The 21,772-nt window shown below is 54.6% G+C and overlaps 3 protein-coding genes and 1 long non-coding RNA gene across 13 annotated transcripts in view; 2 read left to right on the plus strand and 2 right to left on the minus strand.

Annotated features, from left to right (window-relative positions):
* The window catches only part of ZDHHC3 (zinc finger DHHC-type palmitoyltransferase 3), a 41,116-nt gene extending 30,448 nt beyond the window's left edge, over positions 1 to 10,668 (plus strand). For 3 of the 5 annotated variants that reach the window (XM_036333108.1, XM_036333109.1, XM_036333110.1), the window contains one exon: positions 8,759 to 10,668. In XM_036333108.1, the coding sequence (XP_036189001.1) occupies positions 8,759 to 9,019 (261 nt within the window). In that variant the 3' untranslated portion in view covers positions 9,020 to 10,668. Of the gene's footprint in view, positions 1 to 1,766; positions 3,264 to 8,758 lie in introns of those variants that run through there. The other 2 variants (XM_036333112.1, XM_036333111.1) reach the window with 1 other exon arrangement.
* A 720-nt stretch (positions 10,669 to 11,388) lies between these two features.
* TMEM42 (transmembrane protein 42) lies at positions 11,389 to 15,939 on the minus strand. Of its 4 annotated transcripts, none has more exons than XM_036333117.1 (4): positions 15,697 to 15,939; positions 15,333 to 15,374; positions 13,908 to 14,054; positions 11,389 to 12,703 (listed from the first exon to the last, which is right to left on the minus strand). In XM_036333117.1, the coding sequence occupies exons 1-4, from the start codon at positions 15,877 to 15,879 to the stop codon at positions 12,524 to 12,526; spliced, it is 552 nt and encodes a 183-aa protein (XP_036189010.1). In that variant the 5' UTR covers positions 15,880 to 15,939; the 3' UTR covers positions 11,389 to 12,523. The 4 variants fall into 4 exon arrangements, with proteins under 4 accessions (XP_036189010.1, XP_036189012.1, XP_036189011.1 ...); XM_036333119.1 differs by having other exon boundaries at positions 11,389 to 13,309; positions 15,697 to 15,936; XM_036333118.1 differs by lacking the exon at positions 15,333 to 15,374 and having other exon boundaries at positions 15,697 to 15,936.
* Positions 14,054 to 21,530, plus strand: LOC118668327. The gene is made up of 3 exons (XR_004971625.1): positions 14,054 to 14,776; positions 19,923 to 20,115; positions 21,126 to 21,530. It is a non-coding gene; the product is annotated as an uncharacterized LOC118668327 (long non-coding RNA).
* Positions 18,637 to 21,772, minus strand: part of KIF15 (kinesin family member 15) — a 50,055-nt gene continuing 46,919 nt past the window's right edge. For all 3 annotated transcript variants that reach the window (XM_036333096.1, XM_036333098.1, XM_036333099.1), the window contains 3 exons: positions 19,779 to 19,944; positions 19,390 to 19,521; positions 18,637 to 19,098 (listed from right to left, as the gene is read on the minus strand). In XM_036333096.1, coding sequence (XP_036188989.1) covers positions 19,039 to 19,098; positions 19,390 to 19,521; positions 19,779 to 19,944 — 358 coding nt within the window. In that variant the 3' untranslated portion in view covers positions 18,637 to 19,038. The remainder of the gene's footprint in view (positions 19,099 to 19,389; positions 19,522 to 19,778; positions 19,945 to 21,772) is intronic.

A 21,772-nucleotide genomic window follows, 5' to 3' on the forward strand; every position in this document is an offset into this window, starting at 1 on the left:
CATCTGGGGCCACAGGCTGGAGACTGGATGGTGGACAGAGAGTGCCGGGACCCAGGTGGCCCAGGCAGAGCCACTCCCAGAGGAGGTGACTTCGTCTGGTCCTGAGGGCAGAGCAGGGGACAGCCCTGCCTCGAGCCCCAGATCGGTGGTAGCACGTCCTCGCTGGGCCCCGGTCACCTCTGCCGGGCCTGCTCTGGTCCTCGCCCACTGCTTCTCCCTGGTCCTGCCTTCCGGTACTCGCAGCTCCGCCTCTGGGAGCCTCGAAGCTGCTGGGCCAGAGCCCACTCCCCTGGTGCCACCCGTGGCTGTGATGTGGGCATCGCTTCCCTTTTTGGGTTTGGGGCTCCCTGTAAGGGGCCCAGGAGGGAGCAGTGGAGTCCTGAGGTTGAGAGTCCATCCTGGCTTCCCAGGGTCCCCTCGGGGGGCAGCTCTCAGCAGCGTCCAGGCCCCTGTGGGGACTGCAGGCCCCAGTAGTCGGCCTTGGAGGGAGGCTCATGTGAGGGGAGTGCTTGCCTCAGCTGCCAGGGCCCTCCCGCGGGCGGGAAAGGCCAGTGCAGGGAAGGGCTTGCTGCCCGGCTGCCCAAGCACCACTGTTTGCACCTGTGGGAATTCCCCATGGTTTAACAGTGGTTCTCAACCTTCTGGCCCTTTAAATACAGTTCCTCACGTTGTGACCCAACCATAAAATTATTTTCGTTGCTACTTCATAACTGTAATGTTGCTACTGTTATGAATCGTAATGTAAATAAGAAATAACATCATTACAAAGGAGTTTCTATAAAAACAGTAGCCAGTGGTGGATCCAGCTAGGAATCCAGGCAGTAAACAGGACCAGCTTCTCTGTGGAAGGTCTGCAGGAACCGGGGTGATCCAGCCCCGCCTCCTGCCTGCTATTGGGGTGCTGCCAGGCCACACAGGCCGTAACCTGGGGGAGCCTGAGGAGAGCTGTCAGGCCCTGGCCCATCTTCCCCTCCAGGAGTCATGTTGGGAAGGAAGGAAGGGCAGGCCCCACAGCTCATGGGAAACAGGTCCTCCCCTCCCCTCCCCGGGTGGGGCTGCTCCCCCCTCACCAGAGACCAGGCACAAACCCGTTCCCCTCACTGACCAGCTCTATCCATTGGGGGGACCAGCTTTCTCCGCAGCCCCCATTTTTCCTGAGACGGGAGTGCAGGCTCTGTGACAGCTGCTGAGGTGGCCCAGGGTCACACGTCTCCCCACAGGAGCCCCGGGAAGGCCTTCGCCGTGACTGAGGCTGACTGGTCTGTCCGTGTGGCCCCCTGACCTGTACTAACCCATCTCCTTCCTCTCTGGTGACTTCTCCCAACCCGTCTGTCCCTCCTCTCCACCTTCAGCTGTGCTCCTGACCCTTCTGGCGGAGTCTGACCCACCAGAGCCGCCCTTTGACTCACTTTGTTTTCTTTTTCTCTTTTTTTTGTCTCAAAGTGGTTATGGTATCGCAGACTTCCTGTGAACCAGTCCCAACTGAGCAGTCACCCTTGGCTGTCAGATCGCCAGCTCCGCGACTCCTGTGCCAAAGCCTGCAGGCCCTGGCCCGCCCACCCTGGGCCCTGGCACGCTCATCCCCAAGAAAGTCTGAGTTTTTTTACACTTTTTGTGAGAGAAAGGGAAGGCAAATGTGATATGTAGTTGCTCTGTGGCTTTATAAAGGAGACGTTTACTCCACTCACCTCAGGCTAATGGACTTCCCTCCCCCAATCCCACAGCGATAAAGCGTGTGACTGAAGTGTGGTTGTTCTTGTTTTCAGGGAATAGAGCAATTGAAAAAGGAAGAGAGAAGATGGGCTAAAAAAACAAAATGGATGAACCTGAAAGCCGTTTTTGGCCACCCCTTCTCTCTAGGCTGGGCCAGCCCCTTTGCCACGCCCGACCACGGGAAGGCAGACCCGTCCCAGTACGTGGTCTGAAGGACCGCTGGCAGCACTGCCACTCAGACACACATCCCAGCACCGCCGCCCGTTCTCACGAGCACTCAAACCAGAAAGCAACACAACTGCTCCAAAACTTTTTTATGACTCAAGTAAAATGGCTGAGCATTGCAGAGAAAAAACGTCCCCATGTTTTATTTTTAAAAGATCATCCTTTCTATTTTTTGGCAACCGAAGCTGCTCTTTTCTCCTTTTAAAAACCACCTCTCTGGCTCTGGTTTCCTCTCTGCTGTCTGTCTGGCATGACTAACGTGGACGGTGCTGTCTCCAGGCCGTGCCCACTCCTACTAACTGAGACGTGACTGGTGCGTGGAAGGTGCGTGGAAGGACCGTGTCGACGCCTGGCTGGGGAGGCAGAGGCGGGCAGTGAGTGGCAGGGCAACTGAAACACAGAAGATGGATGCCCACCCTGTGGCCTAGAGGGGCAGGATCAGGGCTGGAGCCCTACGAAGGGCCCGGCACAGTGGCCTCATCCCCCGCGTGGACTCGGTTTGCCTCCTAACCCATGAAATCAATTGCCTGCCTTGTACTTGGACTCGGGGTGTGGAATGGCGGGGGCGGGGACGGAAGGGATCTTATATGTATGCTGAATCACCAGTTCTATTCCCTCTGATTATTTGAAAGAGTGTGAAGGAAAGGTCTTTCCAGTTCAAAATGCCTTACACAATCAAAGGATGAAAAATGTGACAGTTTCGAGCGAGCTCCATGTTCCTGTTAGTCGGTTTACTCTCCCTCCCCCGCAACGAGGCAGCTGCAGCCCTGCCATCAGCCCTTTCTTCCTCGTGTTGTAAGTCGCCAAAGGGGTTTACTTCCTGGTGTTGAGACCCAGCAGTGTGCACGGACCCACATCTGGTCCGTATTCTAACCTGGGAGACTGTCGCCCCGGCCTGGGGCTAACCATGATGCAAGGGGGACATTCCAGCCCTGACTTCAAGGTTGGTAGGTGGCCATGCAGTCACTGGAGTCAGCAGGCACACCTGAGCCAGGTGCTGGGCCGGGGCAGCCTGCCCTGGGAGCCCCTCCTGTTCACCTGCAAGAGAACGGCCTGATGACGGCCGGCCACCCGAACACTCGCAGGAATTGGAATACTGATCACCTGGATTCACACACATGGATTTGTTTTTTAAGCAATTGCCACAAGCCTTTTTTAGCTCTTGCTTGGGGTGGGGGTGGGGGATAAGGGTTATTAAGTCCAGCCGTGGGTAGGGAGACTGGATCCAGCCAGGTGGTTTCTCAGAGAAGTGGAACATGCGCCTCTTTCAATCCTGTCAGTGCTTCCACCTGGAAACCAAATGCAATAAACGTTTTCCAAAAACCTGTTGTGGTTGAGCTCTGCTCTCGCCCAGTGTCACCGCAGCCAGCGCTGGTGACTGGCCGGCTGGTCGGAGTTTGTTTTCATTATTGATGCTCCCTCTTGGATGAGGATTTGCATGTTTTTAAAGGGCACTGGGATTCCTCTTGAGCAAGCTTGCCCACAGCCTCTCCTCTGGCTTTCCGCAGCCAAAGCCCTTGCCTGCCCTTTGGCTCTCAGTGGCTATGGAAAAGGTCAGGTGTGCTGTTTCTAGGGTGCGGCCTGGGGAGAAACCCGACCTGCCCTCCCAGCCAAAAGCCAGAGGAAATCGCTGACAACGTCCACAAACAGTCCTGGTGGGTTGCTTTGAGGAGCTCCCGTCGTCCCTTTGATGTTTAACCGAAAGTCTGCGCCCCTATGTCGGTTAACTCAGACTGGCCGCTGTGCTGCCTGAGCTGCAGTCACAGCTGAGGTCGGTTTTAAATCTAGTTTATAGCACTTGTGGGAGACGTGTGGGTGTTAAATGGCCCTAGCTTTCGGCTCGGCATAGGAGTTGGGACAGCACTGAATGGCGCGAGCATAGGAAATGGGCCAGTCGTAGCCACAGTCTTTCCAAACGGTCTCTGGAGAGTGGAGTGAAAAAGGAAGGCGACATGGCGAGCTGAGTTAGGTGACTCTGCGCATAGCAAACAGACTGAATGCAAACAGACCTGCAGATTTGCATGGTGACTCGTGCACGCTGGGCAAGTCCGGGCAGCACGTGTCAGGTCTCCTGTCAGTCGTAAGCATTGCATCTCTGTCGTACTTTCTTAGAAGAACCCAAAATGAGACCCCTTGTTACCAGCCTTTGCTCGTTCTGGCGAGGCTGCTTGGAGAGTTAAGGTCACCTTCCTGATGCAAAATCGTCCAGATGAGGCCCATGAAGAAACATCACGGCCACCTACGTGAGGTGGGCATTACAGAAACCCAGGCTTTGGGGGGCTGGTTGGGCAAATGGGTTTAAGTTGCTTTCATTTCAATGCATCAGCCTAAAGAGGAGCCAGCCAGTAAAGGGGGGTGAGGGCTCCCAACCTCGAAAGGGCCTTTAAATGCCAAAGAAATGTGGAGAGGCTTTTGCTAGGATTCCTCCCGAGAATCTTTCCTGGCGAGGCACCCAGGCAGCACCTCTCGCACTGTGGTGCCCAGAGCAGCAGCAGCAGCATCCCCCAGCACGTCAGACATGCCTGTTCCCAGGCCCCACCCTGGGCCCCACAGTCTGCCTTGCAACAGCCCTGCGGTGATTCTGACACACTCAGGTCTGAGGACCCCTTTTGGTTCTCGGGTCTCTGCAGGTGGCCTGATGCCCTGAGGCCCTGGTCCCAGTGCTGCGGGGCTCAGTGCTGAGCCGTGTGCCCCAGAGCCCCTCCCCTCAGCCCGTGCCCCCCCCCCCCCCCCGCCGGAAATGGATGCTGAGGGCAGTGCGAGTGTTGAAGTGTTGGAAGGCAGCCACGTTATCAGTGTGGCCCGGGGTTGCAAACCACACTGGGCCCAAGGCCCTTTGGGTGGAGAACCATCTAGAAGAGCGAGGGGAAAGAATGGAGCCAGGGTTCTCCAAGGAGTGGCTCCAAGTGTGGGTACTTAAGCCTGGGCAGGCACAGGTCCTGGCCCCTAGTTTCTACCTGGTGACCTTACACCCACGGGCTCTTTTCTCGTTTCTTAAATACATGTCTGAGCTGAGCATCACCTCACAGAAGGAGGAATTCACGGTGAAAGGCAAGCCACTGGCCAGCCTACTCCCAAAGTGAAGGCTTCATTTCCCCAACTTCTCCCCCAAGAAAGTCATGTTCTGGCTTGTGGTTCCCAAGCAAAGCAGAGTGGCCCCGGGCGCCTCACCTGTGAAACAGATGCAGGGAATTATGCAAAGCTTCGCGGAGGAGAGCTCTCGGAGACCCGGACAGAGGGAGCTGCATCCCTGCATCGGGACGGGAGTCTAGTGAGGCCCCGGGACCCTGGCTCCGTCTGCATCAAACCCCTGCTCGCATACATCCTGTGGGACCTTGGACAGTGACTTCGCCTCACTTTTCTGTAAAATCAGGAGGATACTGCAAATCACAAGGCTGATGTGAGGACTAGATGAGGGCAATGAATGTGAATGTTAGTGCCGAGTCTGACGCATCGATGGCTTTAGTAAACGCCAAGGGTTAGAGCTGCGCCTTTTGAACCAGGTCACAGCTCTTCATTTGTAATCAGTTTATTGGTTTGCAACAGCATTTTTGTAAAGGAAAAAAAAATGCATTGCACGTTATAAGACAAGTATTGCTCCATGAAACGGGATGTTTACTGGGTTGCAACAGACAAGTGTTTCCTGCGTGAAAGCCCCGGGGAAGGGAGTTCTCTGGCCTCCGTGAGGGCACGTGTGCGGGCTGCGGTGGCTGACTTTCTACACCTGGTGACGTGGGAGCGGGGGACTCGCCGCGCTCCCCCACGGGCCTCAGCTGAGTCCTAAGAGCATGTCCTGGAGGGGAGCCTTGGTCCCGGGGCGTCACTGTGGAAGCCTGAGGGGGATGCTGCTCCCTCTGCACACCTCCAGCTGAAGAACTGCCTTCAAGACCCTTTAAGTCCACACAGAACTCCCAACTGAGTCCTTCCAGGAAGAAGTGACCCCAGGGGCTCCTCCCGAACCTGAAGGTCCAGGCCCTCGGGCTTCTTATGCATCCGATTTGTTGGAATTTCTCCTCTCCAGACTCAGCGGAGGTGGCACACTCCTTGCAGGTTTGTCTGCTTAACTGCTGAGGCGCTTCCCCTGGGGGCCAGGCAGGCAGGTTCTGTCTGGAATATTCTCCAGGCTTGTGGAGTGGAAGCCAGTAGCCTGGGGGCTTGTGCTTCATGCCCTCCTGGCTTTTCTCTGCCTGAGCTCAGCACCGGCAGAGCGAGTGTTTGCGGGAGGATGAAACCCACTTGGGCAGAGAGAAGGAAGACTCCGGTTCTGGTGCGAGACCAGCAGATGAGCTTTGGCCACTCACAGCCTGTTTGCCCACCTGCCACGGGCAGTATGGAGCCTGCCTCCTCGCTGGGTGGCAGTGAGGACCCAGAGTCGTGGCTCTGGGTGAGCCCAGTCGGCCGCCTCTCGTTTCCGGGTGTCCCCTCTGCAGCCTGGTCAGCATTGCTGACGTCCCCGCTGCCCTGCCGCATGGTTTAAAACCCTCCTAACACGCTGCAGACGACCACCCAGGAAAGGAACGGAACGCAGGATCCCCGAAGCAGCAGCCTCAGGTCTCAGGTGGCCATTGCTGGGGCTGCTGAGCAGGGAGGACTGGTGGGGGTGGGGGGTGGGGAGGTGGAGTCAGTACAGGGGCCACGTGCATGCTGTACTCCTGACCCACGTGAGGCCCTCGAGACTCAACAAGGTCCATTTTCTGAAACAGCTGTTTTTGTTCTGGTTAAAAGAGTAACACCTGTGCATTGGTAGCAACCAGGAGTGTGGAAAGCCTCCAGAAATAAATACATCTAAATAAAGTCATCTAAGCCCCTCCCCCCCCCCCAAAAAAAAGGGAACCTCAGGTTCCGTGGCCATGTCCTGTGCCCTTTGCTTTCTTCCCTGGTCACCATGGCACGGGCCCTTCCAGTGCCACGTGAAAACGTAGGAACGCCGTGTTTAATCGCATAGCTTCACAGAGTAAGTTACGTAACCACCACAATTAGACATTTCGACAGTTTCCAACTTCCATTATTATAAGTCAGTGTCCAAGATCGCATTGCATAAATCTTGGTCTCAGACTATTTTAACTTTGACTGTGAAATAATTTCAGACTTACAAAAAGTGGTTAATACAGTACAATGAGCTCCTATGTACCCTCCACTCAGTCTTTCCAATGTAAACATTTTATATACAAAATATAAGACTCTGTAGATACAATACTAAGCTACATATCCTATTCAGATTTCTCCAGTTGTCCCACTAATACTTTCTGCCCGGGTGCCACATGGCATCGTTTGTCCTGTCTCGTCTCCATCAGCTCATGAGAGTTCCCGTCTTTGTCTTTCCTGAGCTTGATGGTTTTTGGTTGTCGGGTTTTGCTGTTGTTGTTCAAGGTTGTTGGATTGTTCTGGTGAAATTCATACAACAAATTTAGCCATTTTAAAGTGCGCCCCTGCCAGTGAGTATTTCCATAGCGCTGTGCAGCCACTGCTTCTACCTGGTTCTAAAACATTTTCATGAGACTGAAACTTTGGAGCTCATGAGCCCATGTCCTGAGAATAGCCTCCCCCCGCATCTGTTTCCCGAGATTAGACGGGCTGTGCTGGCGGGAGCACCACGGCCAGGTGGGCCCACCCACAGGCACAGGAGTGGGGTCTCGTGGGTGATGTTAACTTCAACTTGGTTACGGTGGAATCCCAGTGTCCCGACTGCAAAGTTCTGTTTTGCCCTTTGTAATTAATCAGTAACTTATGAGGAGATACTTTTTTAAAAAAGATTTTTAAATGGATTTTTAGAGAGATAGGAAGGGAGAGGGAGAGAGAGAAACATCGACCAGCTGCTTCCTGCCCACCCCCCTCTGGGGATCGAGCCCACAACCCGGGCCTGTGCCCTGACCGGGACCTTTCAGAGCATGGACGGTACCCAACCAACTGAGCCACACCGGCCAGGGAAGCTTTTTCAAAAGCCAAGAAACTTAAATCTCCAAAATGGCATGGGAAGAAAGAGTGCTGGAGACCTGGCCCGGGGCATGGTCAGATCGCAGTCTGTGCGTGCCTCAGTTTCTCTTTCTGCATAACAGCAAGGACTCCAGCGGTTATGAAGGATCTTGTGCGGAAAAGGAGGGGAAACCTAGAGCTAGGTACTCGAAGGTGGTTCCGAGGTGGGAAGGAGCAGGACCCACGCCTGCCAAACCGCGGCAAACCCCCTGGCTTCCCGAAGAGAAGGGAAGGCAGAGGCCCACGGGCGGAAGCTCTGTGAGGGTGCGGGCCTTTAGCTCTCCCACCCCCTAACACCCTCTGTCTGAGGCCTGCTGGCTTCGTCGCAGCCGACACCCAGAGGCAGGTGAGTGGGCAGCTTGGGAGAGGCTGCCACCCGCCTCTGCCTCCCAGTGACCGGTGCGCCCTGCTGCCCGCTGCATGTTCACTGGCGCGCACGTCGGCTTCCTCAGCTCATGCTGCTTGTACCCTACGCCCCCCCTTCACCCCGCCATCTTCACGCAGAGTTCGCTGCGCCGTCCGCCTGCCGTGGGGGAGTGGCCCTTTATAGTGGGCGCAGGGCGGGTGGCCGAGCTCTCGTGCTCGCAGAGGCCCGTGTTCCTCCCTGGCCAATCCGGGCCTGGCCCTGCGCACAGCTGGCCCCGCTTAGCCAGGCTCCAGGCTCGGAGGCTGGGCAGCCCTCACCTGTGGGAGGGGAGGGGCGAGGAAGGTGGGGTGGGAAGCGAAGTCCTGGTCCCCTCAAGATCCTGCTTGCTGCAACCCCGCACCCCACTGCACCCCGTCAGCCCTGAGGAGCCTGTGCTGAGCCCGTGCCATGCTGACCCTCCTTCCCCCACTGTCTCCCCAGAGCATTGAGCGCCTCAAGCGAAAGCAGCAGCCCAGGGAGCGCCGGGGCAGCTGGAAGGCCGTCAAAGAGACCTTTGGGGGAAACTTCTCCCCGAACTGGTTCAACCCCTTCTCCGGACCCTATCACCCCGCGCTCAGGGACGAGGGCTGGGTGCGGCAGGTGGCGTCGTCAGACAACATGGAGACAACAACGGAGGAGCAGTCAGAGGAGCAGTCGGAGGAGAGGAAGGATGAGGACTCTGTGGAGGTGACGGACGAGTGATGCTGCTGTGGGGGGGCTGTCACCTGCCATCGGGGCTCCTGGGCACGGCGCACCCCTGCCCCCGCTGTGCCTTGCTCCCTGGGCACTGCCGTCCTCACACCCTCCTTCCTTCCCCATGTGGGGCCAGGTCTGGGGGTCGGGGACCAGGGACAACAGAGGAGAACAAGAGACTTTCTCTGAGTTCATCTAAGAGTATCCAGGGAGGGATGCCAGGAGCCATCTCCACAACTGGGCATCGCCCGGCAAAGGGGGTTCTGGACGGGGCGGCCCAGGGCAGCAAAGAACTTGCCTTTGGCTTTTCTAGGGATGTGTCTTCTCTTGGGAAGGGGGGCCTGCCATCTCGGCCATGAGGTTGCAGCAGACAGAGAAGGGCAGACTCGGGGCCCTGGGATGGGACACTGACATCAGGATCCAGCCCCCTGGAGGGGGGTCTAATTAGGAGAAATGCATGGCAGCCACAGCTTCCTTCAGGCCAGGCCGGGCCCAGCATGGGGACGCACATCCGTGTGGGATGTGCCCGGGATGGACATGAGCCCATATGACAGCAGCATCCAACTCAGCTCCTGCCCCACAGATAAGATCCTGCACCTGCCCTGTCCTGGCTGTGGCTGCGGGTGTCCCTTCCCAGGTGGGGAGGGACCGGTGTGGAGCTCCGGGCCTCTCGACCTCCCAGGGGAACTTACTTTTCCGCTCCCTCCCGGAGGGAGTCTACCCAACATGCGCAGAACTGACCGGAATTTGGCCTGTGTGCTTTAGCCATTTCTCCCAAGATCGTGCCCCTCTCGTCTCTGCGGGGGGGGGGGGGGGGGGTGGCCCGGGGCTGCATGGTGATGACCCAGGAAGACAGACACCCCCTCCCCCCGACTCTACCAGGAGGCTGGGACCTGGTGGCCCCATTTGAAGGCTGAAGCCTGAGCAGGGGAACCCATCTCAGAGGTTGTTGAAGTACCTTCTGGACAGAGGGGCTCGGGTCCCTGTTTGGTACTAGAGTGGGATCCCCCACTCCCAGCCTAGGCTCTGTTCTGGGGTGCACTGCCCGTGACACCAGCACCTGGATCGGAGGAGGGCCCGCAGAGCCTGCCCAAGCTGGTGTTTGTTGTCCTAACCCAGAGCGCAGCCCTGGGGCTCAGCAAGGATTGGGGACCAGAGACCCCACCAGGGAGGATGCAGTGCTGCCCGCTGGTGTCCCCGAGGAGGCAGGGCTCGAGGTTAGAGTAAGGGAAGGGGGCTTGCTGGTGTCTGCTGAGCTCCAGCAGGAGGTCAGAGGTGTGTGCTAAACCTGGGCCTAAGACAGGACCCCCTCAATGGGCTTGGCCTGAGAGCAGCGGGACCCAGCAGCCCAGAGCCACCTGTCAGACCCGGCCCTCCCTCCTCGCTGGGCCCATCTCCACACCAGGCCTCACCCACAGCACCCTGCCCACCCCCAGCCTCATGTCCTCACACAGCGACTCCACGGCCTCTGTGGTGGCTGCCAGCAGCGGAGCCTCCTGCTGGGCCTCACACAGGAAGCACTGCAGCTGATGCCTACGGGGAGGGAGGCATGGACCTCGGCCTTTCTCTTCAATAAAAAGCTCCGTGTGACCTCGGTGGCTGGTCTCCACCTTCAGCAGGAGGTCCCAGCCCGGGCCCCTGGGCGGTGTCCTTCCTCACCGTCACCTCGAAGCCTCTTTTCTCCCCTTTCCCGTGTGGGAGACAAGGACACAGCGTGGCTGCCGTGGGGAGACACTAGCCACACCCTCCCCTGGGGGTCCTCCCGGGCGGTGTCTGCGGTGAGTGTTCACTGAGCGCCTACTGTGCGTTAGGGAGGGCATCTGGGGCAAGAGTGCACAGGATGGAAGGGTTTTGTTGTTGTTAAACCCGCCCAAGGATACTTTTTCCATCGATTTTTAGAGAGTGGAAGGGAGGGAGGAGAGACACAGAGAAACATTGATGTTGAGAGAGACTCATGGATTGGTTGCCTCCTGCAAGCGCCCCAACCAGGGCCAGGGATGGAGCCTGCAACGGAGGCACATGCCCTCGACCTGAATCAAACTCGCAACCATTCAGTCTGCAGGGACGATGCTCCAACCCCTGAGCCGAACCAAACTGGCCAGGACAAAGGTTTTTTAATTTAGAACCCAGCCCACCACCCCTGAATGTCATGTAAATTACACACAAAATAACCTTCAACCCACACACGTGCCTCTGCCGGGTGATACCGCAGGGAGGGGCTGGGTGTCCTGAACAGGCCCTGAATACAGCCCAACCCCTCGGAGGGGGAGCCCCTGGGCCTGGGGAGTTGGGAGGATTGGATGGCTCCCCAAGTGCCCACCTGACCCGGCAGAAGATGCTATGAAGCGTGTTCCCTGAAAGAACACAGACCCAGGGACCCTCATTGAAGCATGTTTAATTAACGCACATGGATCATCTGAGCAAGTCCGAGGACAGAGGAACAGCTTGCGGTCGGCACAGGGAGGCACCTCCTGCCAGGACGACTCGGGGTCTCCCTCTCCTGGGCCCCCCGAGGCTCCTGATAATGGGGCAGCCCCTCCTCTAGCACAGGCTACCTACAAGATCACGTCATCTCTGAGCAGATAACTTCGTCCTTCTCTTTCCTGACCACGTGCTCTGGGAGAGCTTGGTCACATGCGGAGGGGAGTGCTGAGAGCGGGCATGTCCGTTCCTGACCTCAGGGGTGAGTCACTGTGGCGGCCTCAGTCAGACTCAGTTTCCTTCCACTCCCAGCATTTTTTCGGCATCAGTGGAGGACCCGCCATTCCCTCATGAGCCTGATCTGCTCAGGCTGTGGCCCCACCCTCCTCCAAGCTGCTCCTGTAACGCTCTCTGTCCGAGTCCAAAGGCCTCTTCTCCGTCTTCCCCTTCCCCTCCCTCAGCATCAGCCTGGGTGATCACTGCCTTTTTCTGGAGTGCTGCCCCCAGGACGCCACACGTGCCTGGTTATCCTACCTCACCGCTGTCGGCTCACTCGTCTCCCTGACTTCTCAACACAGGAGTGCCAGGCTCAACCCGGGGTGTTAAGAGGCAGCAAGAGAGGAGCTGGGAAGAGGCGGGCGAGGGCCAGGTCCCGGTCAGCAGGAGCCACGGGAGCTGTAGAAAGGCCCACTGTCGGCAGTGAGAACTGGAGGGCAGTGAAGCGCTACGGCACAGAGAGGGGGACCGCATGGACATGGCCCTTCCCTTCCCCAGCCTTCTGGTCCCACGTCCCTTTCTACGCAGGGAATGCTGGAGGAGCCGGGGCCAGGGGTCGGGTTCAGGCGAGCTGAGGGCTCAGACCTCCCGGGAGCCCCGAGGACCGGGAGCAGGTGAGCGTCAGGTCGGCCATGCACGGGAGCGTGTGGGCAGCACCCAGGGTCACAGTCACACGGGGTAGACACAAAAGCCACAGGAAGCTGGGAAACCACCAAAGGACAGACGGGGCCCACAGGTGAAGTGGGGGCGAGCGAACCTCGGGCCAGTTTTGTACCCTAATAAACTGTAGAATAAAACTGGGTCCCCAAAGTGAGCTCAAGCTTTTCTCCGTGAGGGCCAAGGGGGTGGCCAGGCCTTCCTGACCGGAAGGGCGCCGGCTGGGAACATCGGAAGGAGCCGTGCGCCCCGCAGCTGGGCCCAGGCCGGGGGAAGGTGGGGGCCATAACCACTCCAGGAGCTGCAGCTTGCCCTGGCTGCTCCCTTTGACTCCAAACACTTAGGAAAGAAATAAATGTAGGAAGGAATTAGGATTCCACACCTGGTAGTTTTAACTTACAAGAAAGCATTAATCCAGTCTTCCTCCTCCTATAATATGGCACAGCCGGCCCGACACATTGGCAAGAAGTTGTCCAAGTCCCACCAGTCACTGGCGTGTCACATGACTTAGGCCACCCGGCTACAGTTACAGCTGGTTCGAGTCCAGCTCCTGCATGGCCCCTGGGTGGGCCCGGAGGTCAGAATCGGAGCGCCGCAGACGGCCAGGTGCTGGGGCAGAGCCTGCTGCGCCGCGGTTCCCCTTCAGGAGCCGGGGCTGCCACCACAAGGCTGCTCGGTCACAGGCCTGCTGCCCTCGGCAGCAACTCCCTTTGGCTGACGGTCGGAAGGCTGCACCCCGATCGCGCTGGGAAGCAGTCCCCACACGCCAGCCCGAGCCTGAGCCACCATCTGTCTGTCCAGCCGCCCACCAGCCAAGTGCCTCTACTGCTGCTTGAGCGGAAGGGCCTTCCTGTGGACGAGGATGAGTCCGCAGAGGATGAGGAACACGCCTCCCCACCACAGCACCTCCTGGCTCTCTCCGTACAGCACAAAGCCCAGGGCGGCCTGCGGGACAGACAGCTGTGAGGCCGGAGACACGTGCCCATGGGACCGGCCAGGGCGGCGGGGCACAACCCCGCCCCCGGGAGCTGACTGCCCTCCTAGGGCGGGAGGAAGGGTCTAGAGCCCCTGCTGGCAAGTCACTCGACTCATTTTTGGTTTCACCTGCAGAGGTGAGGAGGTGCCTTCCTCACCGCACTGGACCCCGGCCAAGTGCACAGAACCAGCCGAGGCCACAGCGAGGCCAGTGTGCGGCTGGTACCTGAGCGGCCTCCTGCCTCCCCCCACCTGCTGACCTCAGGCCACCAGAGAGAGGAACCTAGACCCTGGCATCTCAGGCTGGAGGGTGCAGACCCCTAGGAGACAGTGGGCAGCGCAGGAGGGCTGCAGCCTGGTCGAGCAGCAGGCAGGCTGGCTGTACCGTTGGACTGCGTCCCATTGAAGGCGAGAATGCCTCAGTTTGAGACAGGAGAGGAACAGCCACAGCCCAACCTCTGCTCTGGTTCCTGACCTTTCTCCGATGTGGGGAAGCAGAGTTACCCAAGGATAACCCACCCAGAACCCAAGTTTGAGACGGGGGGGACTGGACCCTCAGGATACTCACCGAGCTGAGGATGTTCGAAAAAGTCACTGTGACAGAGGCAATGGCCGACGACATGGAGAAACTGAGGCCGCGGCTGAAGAATGTCCACATCAGAGAGTTGGCGGTCGCCATCACGATGATGCCCAAGATACAGGAGGCCACGTGCACCTGCAGGAGGAAGTGTCACGGCAGCCAGGCCCAGCCCGCCCTGCACCCAGCAGCGCCCCCCACAGCACACCCAGGGCCCCCTCCTGAGACCCCCACCACAGCCTAGGGGATCCTCAACATTCCTGCAGGACTTAGCCCTCCGCGGGACCAGCACATCCACTTTACAGCTGACACAAATTCAGAGATGACACTTTTTGGCCATCTTATTGGTCATGTGACCTTGGGCAGAAGGAAAATGCTAATCCATGACCAGTATTTTCTAGAGCACCAGATCTTTAGTCCGCCCGCAGGGACCAATGCTGGAAGTCCAGTCCGCGAGGGCCAATTGTTACTATGTGGTCTGTAGTAAGGGTACCTTCCCGGGGTCAGATAAAGCATGAACTAGACATGTCTCTCCCCTTCTGTGCCCGCTACATCCCACTCAGGCTGGACCCACTGGGCATTCTGGAGCTTTTACTCTGTGCCCGGCCCTTCGGTAAGTACTTTCAGTGCATTCTCATTTATTCCTTAACTTCACTTTACAGATAAAGAATCTGAGGCATTAAGTAACTTGCCTCAGTGCCACCGCTGATAGGAGCTGCCAGGATTCAAACCCAGCTGTGCGGCTCCACCATCTTAACCAGGACGCAGCCCTGCCCACGGCAAACCACCTGAGGCCGTTTGACTGGTGATGCCAGGCATCACTCGGAGGACTGGCCGAGTTTTGTCTCTTTTTCTAAAAGGTGACAGCCTAGAGAATACATTCCTTCTACGCTAAGGATATGCAGAGCCCCTTGCTTGGTTTCAAGGTAGCAACTTGCCTGCTTCCTGGGGGGAGGGGAGGTTGTGACCATCTAAACCCCATACTCATTTCCCATAACAGTGGTCCAGCAGCTGAATGTATAGGGTCTTGAGGAAAGGGTTTCCTTGTGTAATGTACACAAAGCGCTGCCCGTGCCAGTGGCGGCTGCCTGTATAAAAGGTTATGAAGGCCTGGGCACAACTGGAAAGACCAGAAAACCTCCTGCCGCAGAGGCACTCATCTTACTCTGGCCACTCACTCCAAGAATTGCGCCCCTCAAGCCCGGCAGCTCCCCCTGGATTAGCCCCAAATGGCTGAAACCTTCAGCATCAACCTGCCCCGTCCAGGTCGGGTCTAACTCAAGGCTGCAGAGTCGGGGATGGGCGAAGCCAAGAGGTGCACGTGAGCTGGCACGGGCCGCAGCTTAAGATCTCAACGTGGGGAAAGTCCAGAACGTCTCCCAAACCCCAGGCTCCCTGGCAGCGCGGCCAACACACCCGTTCATTACGGAGGGCAGAGATGGGCAACAGGCGGCTCACCTGGAGTCACGTGGAGAGAAATGTTCAGCACAAGGGGCATAAAATGAGAGGTAGAGAGTAGATGGAGGAGGTGGGCGCCTTCCCCGAGCCAACCAGCCCACCGGGAGGACCGGCTTTAGGTTCCCGGCGTGTCTTACCGCCCACACGCGCCGCAGCGCAGGGATGCTCGCCCGCCCCTGTGGCTCCAGGGCCCGGCCGGGCAGATCCGTGGGGGTGAGGCGGCGCCCTGCGCCCCCGCCCCACCCGGAGCCCCGCGGGCCCGCAGCGCCCCTCCGCCGCCCGGACCACCCGCCCGCCCGCCCGGCCGCGCCCCGGGCTCGACCTTGCTGCCGAAGGCCAGCTTGGCGGAGGCGGCGGCCAGGGACCCGAACGCGCCGGCACACAGGCAGTTGAAGACGCCCCAGAAGCGGCGCCGCATCGCCCCGGCCTGGAGGTGCGGGGGCAACCCCGCGGGGGTGTCGGGGTAGGTGACCACAGTGCCCCGCGCCATGGTGCCCCGCGCCATGGTGCCCGCCGCCGCCTCTGCCCGAGCCCGCGGTGTCAGCCAGTGGCAGGGCCGAGCGCGCGCCGTGATTGGACGGTGGCCTCACGTGATGCAGCGCTCACGTCAGCGACGAGTCCAATTCGGGTCCTTCAAGAACCTCGCAGGGGCGGGGCTTGAGGGGGCGGGGCCACCTGGCCCGAGCCCCAGCTGTCCCCTCGGGCGGAGGGCGCCCTCTAGCGGTAGGTTTAGGTTTATCCGCGCGCGCCCGACCGATGTCTGAGGCCGACCCGGTGGTCCTGGGGTGGTAGAATTCGCAGCTAGCCCTGCCGCTTGGTGTGTGCGGCATCGGCTTCCCATGGGCATTTATGAAAAATGTCGAATCCCAGGCCTGGCCCCACCCCCACTGAATCAAAATCAGATTCACCCGCACTCTCCAAATTGATAAACGCAAAATGGAGAGATGCTTCCGCAGAGGGCGCTAGAGACCTCCAGACTCAGCAAGAAGGCAGCTCAGGTGAGGGTTTGGGGGAAGGCCCAGATGGATATACACTGCTCAGTGCAGGAAACTTAGAAAAGTTGTCATTCACAATCACTCCACTCAGATAATCAAGATAATCAGGATTAACATTCCTTCTAATTTCCTGTGCACTTAAAGATATTTACAACATTTTCATTTAAGAAGTCGTATTTCTTTGAAAATAAAGTGTTGAAATGTATGAAGGACAATCATGTTATAGAGTACCTTTTCTCTATGCATATTTAGTTTTATGTATAGCGCACGTTTTAAAAGTTTACATATAAGTATGGGACTTTTAAAAAACATGATTCAGCCCAGCCGGTGTGGCTGTGGTTGAGCGTCGACCAATGTATGAACCAGGAGGTCACCAGTTCGATACCTGGGTTTTTGAGTTCAGTCTCCAGTAGGAGATGTGCAAGAGGCAATCAGTGATGTTTGCCAGGATGACTAGAATCCCAGCACTCAACTGGGTTTTGCAGAAATCTCAGTTCTAACTCCCTGTCCTGAGCTAGCCTGACTTTACCTCTCTCTCCTTGCTATGAGTGATGTTATGGGCTGAATTGTGTTCCCCCAAAAGGTATGTTGAAGTCTTGACCCCTTAGCACCTGTGAATGTGACCTTGTTTGGAAACTGGTCACTACAGATGTAATCAAAACCAAGATGTGGTCATTAGGGTGGGCCCTAATCTAAATAATGTTCTTGTTAGAAGAACCAGAGACATAGGAGAGAATGCCATGTGACCATGGTGGCTGAGATTGGAGTGATGATGTACAAGCCAAGAACACCAAGGCCTGCTGGCAGCACCACACAGAGAGAGGCAGAGAACACACTCCCTGGAGCCCTGAGGCTTTAGGAACACCTTGACTTTGGGCTTCTAGCCTCCCTAACGGTGGGAGAATAAATTTCTGTTATTTGAAGCCACCCATTTTTTGTGATAATGTGTTGCAGCCACCTTAGGAAACTCACAGGTGACAAGACCCAATCCTCCTCATTACCAGCTTCAGTCCTCCACCTTCTCCCACCCCCAAGGCAGTCACAGGTCTACTTTCCACCTTCCACTGAGCTCCTTTCTTGTCTCTCGCTGGCTCTAAGGATTTACTACTATTCCTTGATAGTTCAACTATGAATTTTGGTTTTTTTTAGCTATACTGAAGTATGAATAACAAACCATTAAATTAACCCATCTTGGAGTTTAATTTTTCGAAGATTTATGAAATTGTGTAACCATCACCACAACCGGTTTTAAAGCATTTCCACCACATCAAAAAGTTCCCTTGTGCCCCTTCAGTCATTTCCACCCCCAGGCAACTAATCATTTGCTTTCTACCACTAAAATGTTGCCTTTTCTGGATATTTCACTTATATGGAATCATACAGACTGTGGTCTTTTAAGTCTGGCTTTTCTTTTCTTTTTTTTTAAAATATATTTTATTGATTTTTCACAGAGAGGAAGGGAGAGAGATAGAAAGTTAGAAACATCGATGAGAGAGAAACATCAATCAGCTGCCTCCTGCACATCTCCCACTGGGGATGTGCCCGAAACCCAGGTACATGCCCTTGACCGGAATCGAACCCGGGACCCTTCAGTCCGCAGGCCGACGCTCTATCCACTGAGCCAAACCGGCTTCGGCTAAGTCTGGCTTTTCACTTAGCATTTTTTTAAGGTTTATCCATGTGTCTCTTTTTTATTGCTGAGTCATATTTCCATAATATGTAAAGTGTTCAATATCATTAGTCATTAGGAAACTGGAAGTGTATACCAGTACACGCCCATCAGGATGGTTATAGTGTAAACCCTGAATGACAAGTGTTGGTGTAGATGTGGAGAAACTGCAGCACACTGCTGGTGGGAACAGAAAATGGGGCAGCCAAACAGTGCATTTGGGAAGCAGGCAATGTCTTACCAAGTTAAACACATGCTTACCAGGTGACCTAGCAATCCTACTCCTAGGTTTCTACTCAGGAGGTAAGAAACATAGGTCCACACCAAGACGTGCACTTGGATTTAGAACAGCATTATGCATGATAGTCCCAAACTGCAAACAGTTCAGATGTCCATCAGATGGTGAATGAATAAAGTGTGGCACGTCCACACAATGGAATATTATTTGCTATCAAAAGGCACAAAGTGCTGATACACAGAAGTCCCAAGAGGGCAGGAGGTTTTGTTCGCCTTGTTCACAAGTGACCAGTGCCTGGCATATACTAGGTGCTCGTTAGGTATATGTTGCATGACCAAGAGAATGAACCACATGAGCTTCTTTATTGGACTGTTTATTTGAAAAAGATTTATTACATTTTGAAAAATGGCCATGTTTGCAGTCATAAAAATGTGCATGAGAATTCAAGTAAGAATATAAAAATAATCTATATTAACAAGTTTGCTTTGTACACACGCTGCACCATCAGCCATGACCCCCACTGCAAGTTCTGGGGGCACTGACTATTGTGGGAGCTTCTGACGCAAGACTCAGGGAGATCAGGTTAGTAGCTCAGGGACACGTAGCCTGACCAGTGTCCACTGTAAACATCAGCGATAGACTTTTATTTTAAGAGGCAAAGGGTTTCCCCGGAGCTCACAGTTGGTTTGAGCCCTGCAGTGGTGCTGCCCTCCACACAGCAGGTGGCCGACTGCCACGGACGTGTCCAGGTGAAGAAGTTCATCAGAAACTCTTTTTCATTTCTTTTAAAAATACATTTTCAGCACGTAACTTTTCTGTCTCCTGGTAAGTAATTTTTTAAAAAAGGAAAAGAAAAAAATTAAGGCTCTAATTCTTACAAGAATTATTCTTGGCATTCATTAAATTTATATTTCAAATTAAAACTACAATTTTTAAATTTGTAAACTTCTCAACATTAAACAGAAATGTGATGTTTATGAAAACTGACTGAATTATCCTTAGAATAGCAATGACTGTATTGTTTTGAATTCAGGAAGTTCCCTAACGAAGGCAGATAAGCGATTTGATCATTAAATTCGATTTTAATTAAGCAACCATTTAAACAACAGTTACCTCAGCGAGCCGGACGTTCTCCCTCTTCAGCCGCACCACGTAGTGGATCTTCTGGTTTGGGTTCTGGTGTCCTAGCAACTTGCCATTTTCCTCAGCGAGACACTCCACCTGCTTCCTTAACATTTCCATCTCCTGCAGGTAGTCAACCCAGGAAGGAGACAGTGAGCTGCTGTTCATGTCTTAAAAAGTAACATTACTCCATGCCCCTGAGGGCGCAGGGAGACAGACACACAGACAGCTGCTACCGTGTGCTACAGCAGGTCTGACCCACAGGGCACCCTGTCAGACAAGAGTCTTAGTCTGGTTGGTCCTAGTGATTCACGCGGCCCAAGCACAGGAAAACACACACACACACACACACACACACACACATACACACACGCACGCACCTGGAGTGTTCTCTCCCTTTCTTCATAGAATTCTTCCAGCTTTGACCTCAGTTGTTCCTTTTCTTGGAACGCTTTAGACTCCAACGTTCTGGTCCGTTCCACTTCCTCAGTCATTCTGAGGTAGTCTGTCTCTCTGCTCTGCAGGGCGCCCTGGACTTCTTCTAGACTGTAACAATAAACAGCCCTTTTTGATATTCCAAAGAAACATGATTACAACAGTACTGGAAGACATGTGGAGATGTGCCCCCACGCCCCACCCCCCCAGCCCAGGGTGCTGATTTGAAAGTAATGCTAATCGCTGCCCCCCTCTCCCCCAAGAGCACAGGAAGATCTGCAGGTACGTTTTTGTTGTTGTTTTAACCAAGACTTTAATTTTGGAAAAATCCTCAAACCATTTTTTAAATAATGAAAATTTAGAATGGAAACTCTCAGATTCAGCCCACGTGGAGCAAACGTAACGGAGGTATTACTACAGCAGCAGGGTTTACTCAGTGCCCCACCCTTAAGTGTAATAGTTTCTGGTTTCAAACACTGGTTTTCAGACAGAGGGACACAATTATTTCTTTAAGGATGTGCTATTTGGAATTTACATACTTTATATAACTACCAATTGAAAAGAGATATAAGGAAAAAGGCTACTGTAGAATTATATAGAATTTCACCAATTTTATAAAATTGTCTGAATCCTATCAGCTTCCCCAAAGAAACAAATGCTTTTTATCTCACAATGCATATGGAACAGAATTCTGGTTAAGTAAATGATGTAATACAGGGCATTTAATATACCACTTACAGGCAACTGATTTCTAGGGCAGTGTTTCCAGACCACAGTCCATGCGCTCAGAAGGGCGTGTGGGGAGGAGGCACGGTGTCCTCAGCTCCCCTGGGGCTGTGCTACATTTATCTGGCGTGTTTTGCTTTAGTTTGATGAAGAGGCTCTGAGGCACGGCAGACACTGCAGTTGCCTAGCCAACAGCCAATCCCCTGCTCTGTCTAGCTATAGACATTCATTTTATCTGGGGGAAAGGAAGAGGGAGAGCTTGCCGTTTCTAAGGTTACCAGGTAAGACCTGGGCTGAGCTGAGCATGGCTCTACCTACCTCGCGGCCAGAAGTGCTACACCCGGCCCAGGAGACGCACACTGACCCTTGGGGCTCACATACACCCATGGATAACACACTGTGTAAAATCGCTGCAGAAGACTGGGGCTGATTTGTGGAGTGTGCTTTGCTTGCCCACAATGTGGGCTCCTGTACGATCCAGGGATAATGTATCTCTAAGACTCATGGTTACTAAATTATGACAAAGTTACAGGCATACTTAGCTTGTATTTTTTTTTTTTTGCTAGAAGGTCTCAAATGGACATTCCTTCTAAAATAGCTACAGATTTACAGCCATACAGCTGGATTCTCATAGATCCTGCACTGGGTGCAGACTCCTGTCCTGGCCCTACACCTACCCGGCTGGAAGTAGTCCCTGGACGGCTCCCATGTGATGAGACTGTTGAACAAGCTGCTCTACATCCGTCCTCTATGATTCTATGAAGCAAACAACTCAATGACCGGGTAACAGATCTTTCACAGGTGGCTGGTCTTTGTTATCCGATTATTGAAAAGAATTTTTGGCATATTAACTTGGATGGAGCTCAAATGACTAAATGCGAGTACTCGAACAAAACTTCCATTGCCATTACTTACTATGTGATTAAGATTCCTCAGCATTTATATCAATAAAAACAGAAAATGGAATAGAATTGATACTAAATATTGTCTCATTCCAGAATTAAAAAACAGAATGAGCTAATCAAAGAAAAAGCATTAAGATAAAGTGCATTAAGAGATGCATTTCCACGAACATTTTACTAGGTATAGTGATTATTTATAAAATCTTACAATAAATTTAGGATACTGTGTTAATAGTAATGAAAATTCAACCCAGAAGAAATATAACTCTTGAGACATAAGAATACAAGAAACTTCTACAAATTATTTTCAA

The sequence above is a fragment of the Myotis myotis genome, unplaced genomic scaffold (assembly GCF_014108235.1).
Source record: "Myotis myotis isolate mMyoMyo1 unplaced genomic scaffold, mMyoMyo1.p scaffold_m19_p_13, whole genome shotgun sequence".
Lineage (NCBI taxonomy): Eukaryota > Metazoa > Chordata > Mammalia > Chiroptera > Vespertilionidae > Myotis > Myotis myotis.

Excerpts from the sequence above, each read along its gene's own strand:
- TMEM42 (XM_036333117.1), bottom strand. The coding sequence starts at position 15,879 with ATGGCGCGGGGCACCATGGCGCGGGGCACTGTGGTCACCTACCCCGAC. Across the intron at positions 15,375-15,696 it reads AGCTGGCCTTCGGCAGCAAG|GTGAGCCGCCTGTTGCCCAT; the intron begins GTCGAGCCCGGG and ends ACGTGACTCCAG. Across the intron at positions 12,704-13,907 it reads TTTCGAACATCCTCAGCTCG|TGTTTGGAGTCAAAGGGAGC; the intron begins GTGAGTATCCTG and ends TTCTTTCCTAAG.